This window comes from Coturnix japonica, chromosome 24, assembly GCF_054131305.1.
Source record: "Coturnix japonica strain WE chromosome 24, WE-NBRP24, whole genome shotgun sequence".
NCBI classification, from domain to species: Eukaryota; Metazoa; Chordata; class Aves; order Galliformes; family Phasianidae; genus Coturnix; species Coturnix japonica.
Window position 1 is genome coordinate 3,556,942 of NC_140686.1, and position 8,821 is coordinate 3,565,762.

General features: G+C 49.6%; 1 protein-coding gene across 1 annotated transcript; it reads right to left on the bottom strand.

Annotated features, from left to right (window-relative positions):
- Positions 1 to 5,094: 5,094 nt before the first annotated feature.
- On the bottom strand, positions 5,095 to 6,304 carry LOC146757052 (zinc finger CCCH domain-containing protein 11A-like). Its single transcript, XM_085523312.1, has 3 exons — positions 6,294 to 6,304; positions 6,153 to 6,252; positions 5,095 to 5,322 (listed from the first exon to the last, which is right to left on the bottom strand). Exons 1-3 carry the CDS (start codon positions 6,302 to 6,304, stop codon positions 5,149 to 5,151), a joined length of 285 nt encoding a protein of 94 aa, XP_085379438.1. The 3' UTR covers positions 5,095 to 5,148.
- Positions 6,305 to 8,821: the final 2,517 nt, after the last annotated feature.

Below are 8,821 nucleotides of genomic sequence, written 5' to 3' on the forward strand. Positions count from 1 at the left end.
GCAGAGGGAGGTGGGTCCAGAGGTGACAAGCCTAGAAGTAAGCAAGCCAAGAAGTAAGCAAGCCAACAGGGGTCCCTGCACATCCTTCAGAGAAAGTACCTCAGAGTACTGGGGAGATTCAGTCTTCCTCTTGCTCTGCTCCTGCTGCGGGCAGGGCACCTATGAAGAATGGACAAAGTGAGACACATTCAGTCTCTTGCAGTGAGTTTTCCTAAGTCTGTTAAGCCCTGTCATCAAAGCTTTGCCATGCTCTCTGTGGGGAAGTGCAGCTGCAAGCTTTGTTAAAAATTGGTGTTATCTAGCTTTACAACGTGAGTTTTCCAGTTATCATGTTCTGTGTTTTTTTTCAAGATTGTAATAGGGCCCTCTGTCAAAAGAAGCCCAACTCTATGCAGAGCGATGTGCATAATCAGGCAGAGCTTTCTAAAGAACAGCACCTGTTGCAGAACGGCGGGAGAAAAGCAAACGATCACACCTGTCATTGACATATGATCAGCTAATCTCGTTTATTCCTTGGCTGCGTGTACATTTATAATACGGATAATTAGCTCATACATATTGCAAAAGTGGAGCTCATCATTGGTTCCCAATTACATACCATCCCCAAGTATCTTTGCAGCTTCTTGTTATCATCCTGAAAGCTACTCCCTTGCTGAGTTCCCAGAACCATGGTTAGTTTCTCACCATCCCAGGGCATCCTGTTGTTCTCACTGTCCTTGCAGGTGTTATGGCTGCTTGATTAACTGCACCGTGTTTACGACCCTTCTCAGCTAACTAGCTGTAAAAAACACTCTCTACATTTCCCTCGTTTTCTTTTAGGCTGAAAAGGCTCAGTTTACCGACCGACTAACCATATTTAACAAGCAATTCAGTTCATTTGTTCAATTAGTTCTCATGTAGTTTTATCCTGCTCCGTAGCTGCTGCTCTGTGAACTCCTTATCTTGATCCATGGCTGCTGCTCCATAAAATTCTTCTTGTATTACAACAATTTCAAGATACTGCCTATAGAATAACAACACTACTTATATTAATAACATAACTATGATAACTCAATCAAGGCCTTGATTGACAATACTCTAAAAGTGAAAAAAGAGACAAGTCAAATACAACATAACAACATTACTGTTAAACCCACTAAAAAGAACAAATATGTCTGTACTGCAACCTAAGTTTCTGCAACCTGAAAATAAATCTGTGAGGGTCCCATTGTGTTAATCTGTACCTGATTTGGAAAAGTCTTCAATTTTCATATACTCTGATACATTGATTTTTTAATGACCACTAAAATTTGTGCAATAAATGCTTTTAAGATGCTCATAACCATGCTCTACTGACTGAGTTATCCGGGCTAATAATTGATTAATGATCGCGCAATTTAATGGAATAGCATGTCAAATAGAACCAATTTTAGAGGACAAATGTACTAGAGTATCACTAGGGGCATTATTACTTACTGACCCTTGAGAAACAGCAAGCCATGTTGGTGTTGGATGTAACAGGTAGTGCCAGCAGGGCGTCCCCTGCTTCAAGGCGCACATTTCCTCTCTCACCCATCACAGATTCTCTCCTGCATTCAGGGTCTGAAGGATTTCTTCCAGTTGTACACCACATCCGCATGGCCAGTGCATGATATAGAGCCCAAGTGGAACACCTGCTTGGAAAACAGAATAAACTATCAAATTTAGTTCTATTAGCGTGCACTTTCCTCTAAAATGATGCATGGTTATATTTTCAGGTCCCAATTAGTTGGATGTAAGCATGCACAGGGTCACCCTGCCATGGACAGGATGGTGGCTGCTCCTGGGTCACAGCTGAGCCCTGTGCTGTGGGGCTGGGCAGGATGGATCACAGGCCCCATGGTTGCCCTGTGACGCACAGCACTGGGAGGTGGGGGCAACGCTGCCCTCTCAGCCTGTTTTTTTCCATTGGGATGTGTATGTCTGCGTTCGTGTGGCTGTAGCTGGGTGTACCATAGGTACTGGTGTCTCAGTACCTGTGTGGGTCGGTATCTCCCATGTGGAAGAGTGGGGGGGTGTTGATCTGGGGAGATGGAGGGTGTGTGTTGATTTGGTGTAGCTACCTCACGGTTCAAGCTGGGTGCTGTTGTCATTGATTTCATTTTGGGGGTGGGCTGGGGAGCTCAAGGGTTTCTGGTGTTGTAACAGCCTCTGCCTGAGGTCGAGGCAATCTGAGTTAAACTGAATCTCGTAATGCTGTTAAGAGTTGTTGTCCCCAAAATGCAGTTCAATCTAGATCCTGTCCCAGGCACTGAACATGATGAGGACAGCCCCAGGAAGCTGGCACAGAGCTCTGCCCTGCTCCCCATCACAGGGGGCTGTGGGGGGGCAGCTCTGAGCCATGCTGTCAGGTTGGGGGGGCAGGTCCCCCAAATGCTAAAGCACAAAGTCCCAACTCAGCTGCAGTCCAGTGAGCGTGGCTTCTTGGCCTCTGCTTCTTCAGATCCTTCCCTTGCTGCCCTGCCTCTGCCTGTGGGCAGGCAGCAGGAGGCCCTGGGGCTGCACTTGCCTGTTTTGCCATCTGTTCCATGCCCCAGAGCACGGTGCCTGCAGGCCCCGTGCTGGGGCTGAGGGCTTTGGCCACAGAGGGTGAAGGTTCAGGGCTGGGCTGCAGATGGGCTCCGTCCTTTCGCACTGTGCTGGGTGCTCCTTTAGGGCTCAGGACTTGCACTGCTTTCTTGTGGTCTCTGAGCCTCTGTGCACCTAATTTTGCTTCTCTCTCGGTGCCTTTGGTGGTGTCAAGCATGGAGATAATAACTGCTGTCCAGGGAGGGAGCTCCTTCCTTTGCTGAGAGCTGGGGGACTTCTTCTTCCTGGCTTCTGCCTCTTGCTCCTGGATCTCCTCCTCCCAGCACACAGGAGCCAGCTTCATGCTCTGCTAAGGGCACTGCACTGCCTGGAGCTGAGCTTTGCACACAAGGGCTGGAGTTGACCCAGAAGTCCAAATGTTTGGGCCCCCAAACCAACCACTGTGAGCCCCTCCAGGGAGCTGCAGCTCTCCCGGCACAAAAGACAAGGCTGTAGGGCTGTCCCCAGCCTGGCCAGCTGCGAGAAGCACAAGGATGCGTTGTTCCTCCCCAGCGCCTCCAAAAGCACAGCTGCTTTGGGCTCCCTGCCTGGGCAGTCTGCTCCCAGGGATGCCCTCCCATCCCACACTGGATGGGCTCCAGGTACGATCCCACAGAGCACCTGTCACTTGTCCCCTTGCCTTGCAGCGTGCTCACCCCTGCTTTGCTCCATCCTGCAGGCAGCATCACCCTCCCCAGGGCTCCCACCAGCTGCCCCTCTCTCCTCGTGCTGCTCCCACCCCAACTGTGAGGGATCCCAGCACAGTCCCACTCCCCCCCCAGGCCTTTCCAGCAAAGCGTTGCCCTTCACCTTCCTGCCACCCCGGGCCTTTGTCCCCATTCCCAGTGGAGCAGCTCTGCCCCTTTAGCTGCTCACTGCTCTGCATCCCACCACCACCCTGCACTCTGCTCCCTGCTCTGCAGTGCTGCACTGCCTGCTCCATCAGCCCATCCCACACAGCAGCAGGTGCCTTTTCTTGCTCAGAGCTGTTGTACAGAGCCCAACTCCTGTTGGTGAAGGCTTTTTTTCTCTGCTGGGTGGTGCAGCCCAGCACTGCGCTCTGGGTTTGTCAAGGTGTGTACAAATATTTGATCCCTCGATGTGTTCCTGTAAATAGTGTAACTTATTTCGCTCTCATGATGTACGTTGGTTTGAATTGTTTCCCGATGGATGTGTTTGTTCCTCGCCTCTTTGTCTTCACAAATAAAGCGTTACTGAAAGGAAGAGACAAAGCAGTGCTGACTGTTATGGGGAAGAACAGAGCTGGGAGCCGCCCGTCCTGATGTGCATCCTGTCCTTCTGTGCCGTGGGTGCTGTGAGGAAGTGAGCACATGGGAACAGGGTCCTCAGGGACTGCAGGGATGTCCCCGTGGCTCTGGGATGTACCTGAGCAGCTGCCTGGGCTCAGTGAGCCAGCTCAGGGAGCAAAGTGCATTTTGGGGCACTCCACCCTACAAAAAGGTCCTTGAAAGCATCGCAAGGAGGCGACAAAGCTGGTAAGGGCTACGAGGTTCATCCTGTAGGAGAGGCTGAGGACCCCCGGCTCGTCCGAGCTGCAGGAGATGGGGCTGAGAATCCGTCCCGTTGCTCGTTGTGGCTTCCTAAGCAGGGGAATGGCACAGAGCTGCCCGTAACTGATGAAGGAAGCGGGGGAGGGCTGAGAAACGCGTCTTTGCCGTGGGGGTGGTCCAACGCAGGCACGGGCCCTTCTGGGGGGTGGTGGATGCCCCGAGCCCGTCACTGACCGAGTGGCGTTTGGACAATGCCCCGAATGTGGTGCTTAACTTCAGGGCAGCCCTGAAGCGCTCAGGACCCGCTCGGTCCCTTCCGGCTCCTCCATCCAATTTAATTGCCCCCGCATTTGTCCCATCCTGGGGGCGGCCCGGCTGCTGGAACCCCCGGCAGCGCTGCGGGGACAGCCGCCAGGTGGCAGCGCGGGCTGCGGTGCGGGGACGGCGGGCGGTGGGCGGTGTTGGCACCGGGGCCGTTTGCGGGATGTTGTGAGGTTCCTCCCTCCCTCCCAACTCCTTTCTGCCCCCCCCCCGCCCCCGAGCCGCGCTGACTGCGCTGCAGTGCCCGCAGAGATGATGATGCTGGCACCGCGTTGTGCCCCACTCCGGGGTGATGGCGTCAGTGGGTCATACCTCGCACACTGGTTTGAAGGGAGCAGCAGGGAGAACCCGCTGGGCTCCCCCCTCATCCCAGCACCACACGTGCCAGGGGCAGCACCAGGCAGGTGGGTGCCAGGCTGGAGGCTTGGGCACATCCCAGGGCACAGATCCCCACTGCTTTCTTCTCTTGCTGCTGAAAGGAGCCAACCAGGATCAGGGACAGGACCTCAACTCTGACCAGCAGGAAAACTCAGGACAATGGAATGCAGTCTGCCAATCTTTTACCAGTTCAGCTGTGCTTTATGACTCATTATTGCAAAGACTCTTTTAGTAAAGTACCACCCTGGGGTATCCAACCAAAAAGAAAAGGTTTTTATTAAATTAAAGGGGTTTTTTTTGTTTTTTTTTGTTTTTTGTTTTTTTAAACATACTATAATAACTACTATGCAGTTCAACTGTCAATCATCTCAGAAAGTTCACGAAGGAGATCATCCTCATCCTTCTCCAGGTCCAAGTCAATTTCTGCTACCATTTCCCCTCCTGAGATTTCCAAGATGAACTTTTCAGTGTCATCTTCTACAGCCTTGGTGAGCAGGCTGACCTCCGGCAGGGCTGGAGCAGCAGTCTGGGAAGAAGGAAGACAAAGTCAATGATTGCTCAGGAGATCCTTCCTCTGCAGTGCTTCTCCTTCAGCACTGCTGATCCTGAACCCAACATGGGGGCTAAGGGGCTCCTGAAGGATGTTAACAACCACGTGAAGGCTGCAGAGCACCTCAGGTCTTTTTAACAATGCAGCATTAATGGACAAATTCCTTCACACTACAGAGGAATCACAGGGCTGCAGAGCATTGTGCACACACTGTCATTCATCCAGCATCCTGCACAAAGCGACTGCTTTGAAAGGAAACCTGCAGAACATTTCAGTTCTCCACACTTTCTACAGGAGTTGTATCTCAGTATCAGCCTGACCAGGACAGCACTGACACTTCTTCCCCTCCTTACCAAAGCTGCTTTTTTAGCTGGAGGCTCCTCTTCTTCAGTGCTCGTTTAAATCAGCACAGTGCTAGAGCTGTTACATACCACATTCTATTTGAGCAACAGAAAGTCATTCCTGTTCCCCTACACAACATCCACCCACAGTCTGATTTCATTGAACACGAAGCCATCGTGACCTTTTTGTATCCAGTGCTCCCACCTTAACCTCACAAGTTGTACCTGGTGCCAGCAGGGTTACTGCCTCACTGCCAGATACAATCAGATCAATTCTGAGTTTGAGGAGAGCAAAGCTGTCTGGGAAAGCCATTGAAAGTACCAGGATTGTGAAACATGGCTGCAGCTCTTCACCAAAGGCAGGAAGGTAGGAATGCACTCATGATGGTGGCACATGGTGAGCAGTGAGACATGAGAACATGTGAAGAAATTGTGTCACTGTGTCCATCTACAGAAGGGACTCACCTCTGCGGGTGCAGAGACAGCTTTGGGAGCAGCCCTGCTCCATTCCACAGTCTTTTCCTCTTCTCTTCCAGGTGCTTTAAAACAAGGAAAAAGAAAATCACTTGGTCAACAGCAAGCATAGAAAGAAACCTGAGTGCCAACGTTTCCTCCATGTGCTTATTTCCTCACATTCAATAACAAAGAACACGAGAGAGGCGACATCTCGCAGTCCATACAGTATCCAAGCTCTTCCCTCCTTCACATGCTGTCTCTTCACGAAGCCTCTCTCACCTCCCCAATGAATAACTCACCCCCCTGACCTTTCTGACAGAGGTTGGCCCCCATGTTAAAAACTCAATCCATGCTTTACAAACACATTTGCATATTAAAACAAGCAACACGCCAAAGATGAAGATAACCTTGGCGTCAACACACAGAACATGCCACACCAAAAACATGGCAGAAAGAAAGTACAGGAGAAACTGAATTACAAAACCTCACAGCGAATGAATTCTCCAGAATGAAGCAGGCAGACACCACGGATTCAATGGAAAAACACATGGATGGACATCCTGGCACTTCCTGCCTTTGCATTTGGTAAGAAACAGCCCAGGCAATTCTAAGCAAACTCCATTTGCTTGACAGGGGAAGCACTTCAGCAGAGCAGACAGTGAAACACCTCGTTACCTGCTGGCTTTGCGATCTGCTGCATCCACAGGGCTTTCTCCTGCTTGATTTCTTCTAAGCTTTTAATATGCATTTCTTCCAATCGCTTGATTTTACGCGGTGGCTCTTCCAGTTTCACGTTACCAGGCTCAGGTGGAGGGAAAATTCTCTTCTTCTTGCGCTTATCCTTAGATCTCTTCTCAGTATGAACCTCTTCTACTTTTTGCTTCTCTTCTTCCAGTCGTCTCTTCTTCCAGATCTCCCCTGCTGGCTTGGCACCCTTCTCTGTCATCATCAAGAAAGGAGAAGCATAAGGATTACAAGAAATTCCAACGAGAGCTCAAGTTTCCAGATTTGTCATAATATTACAGAATATACATGTTCCCAACAACAACGCTCCTGAGAAAGAATAAGCAGAAAGCCTAGAGAATCTGTGCAGCAAACACCGATGACCATTTACCTCTCCTTGGTGCTCTGTCAACCTCGATCTTCTTCCCCAGCCTTTCTACGAGGCTGCGCTTCAGCGGAAGTCCACTGACATCAGCTACAGAGAGAAAACAACAACATTCCTAAGATAATTCCTTTGGAGAAAGATTTTTACAAGTCAACCACAAACTTTGGTTTCTCCAAGTGTATGTTCTCAAATTCACCTTTCAGCTGCTACACTTGTGTGCCACTTGGAGTCATCACAGACCCACGACACACTTTCCTCCCTCCTGCTTCAGCACTGCCCTCCCATTTACGTGGAGGCAGCCAAACAGCAGCTCACAAGCAGCCCTTACCTACAGAGGATTTCCGTTTTCCAGGTTTATCAGCAGTATTCAGTTGACTGACAGGCACCTCCCCTAAAACAAAGAAAAACAAAGTGCTTATTTGACAGAAACCAACAGAATTACTGTCTTGTGAGCCCATTTCCCACCCAAAACAAATACAACCAAAAGACACCACTTTGACAGCCCTGACACAAAATAATATTGCAACTGTAATGCACTCAGGGTAAGTCCCAATTGTAATTTCTCCATTCCACTTAGGAGCCACCAAATGGAAGCAAAGGTACTCATCATTACCCTGCTTTGCAGGCAGCATCACAGTGCTGACCAGTGTCCGCACATTCTCCTTCTTAGGCACACGAACAATCTGAGATTTGAGCCGATGAGCAGGAGCTCCTGAAGGTCCTTCTGATCCAAGTGTTTTTATTCCAGCATTCAAACTGTCATCTGGGAACACAGAGCAGTAAATGAGACTGAGGGACAGAGGCACACGCTGAGGACCACAGCTCTGCAAACTGCCTCCTGCTCAGAAGCATGCAGAACAAACCCTGTCAGCTCTCCCCACAGCTAAGAGCACCATGGACCTGATGTCTGTCTGCTGCCCTCCTTTCATCCTTCTGGATATTAAAAGTAGGCTTTATCCCTTACTTTATCCCATCCATATGACATTAGATTCCTCTATCAGCAAATGTGGCTTTCACCACTGGTTGAAAAGATGCACATACAGGCACTTAAACTCCATGCTGTGGCCTCGTCTTGCTCTAATGATGTAAACAAAGGAGTTTACCTTCCTAATCTGAAAGGCACATGAAGTTACAAGGTAGGAACAAGATCATGGAAATAGCTGATTCCATTCAGCAACCCTATGTTCTGTTGTGTTTGTACAATAAATTGCTTTGGAGTTAATTGGCAAGTGCTTCTGATTAATCCTGGAATACCTTGTTTTGTATCAGCATCAGATTTTGTAGTGGAAATTATCTGCAATCCAAGATGGTTTTCTTCAGCTGGTTGCTGGACAGGTGTTTTTGTTTCTTCTCCCTCCTTAGAAAGCTGGTCTGTACAAGCAAAGAAAAAATCAGTCTCTTCAGTTATGCGGTAGGAATTCAATCAGATTATCCACTGCACAAAGATGGCAGGCAAGGCTGAAAACCCACACAGATAAATGCTGAGTCTCCACTTGCCCATCCAAATGGCTTCTCTGTGAACAAAGAAATCCCCCCCTACACAACATTCATCTCCCTGACACCCAGTAAA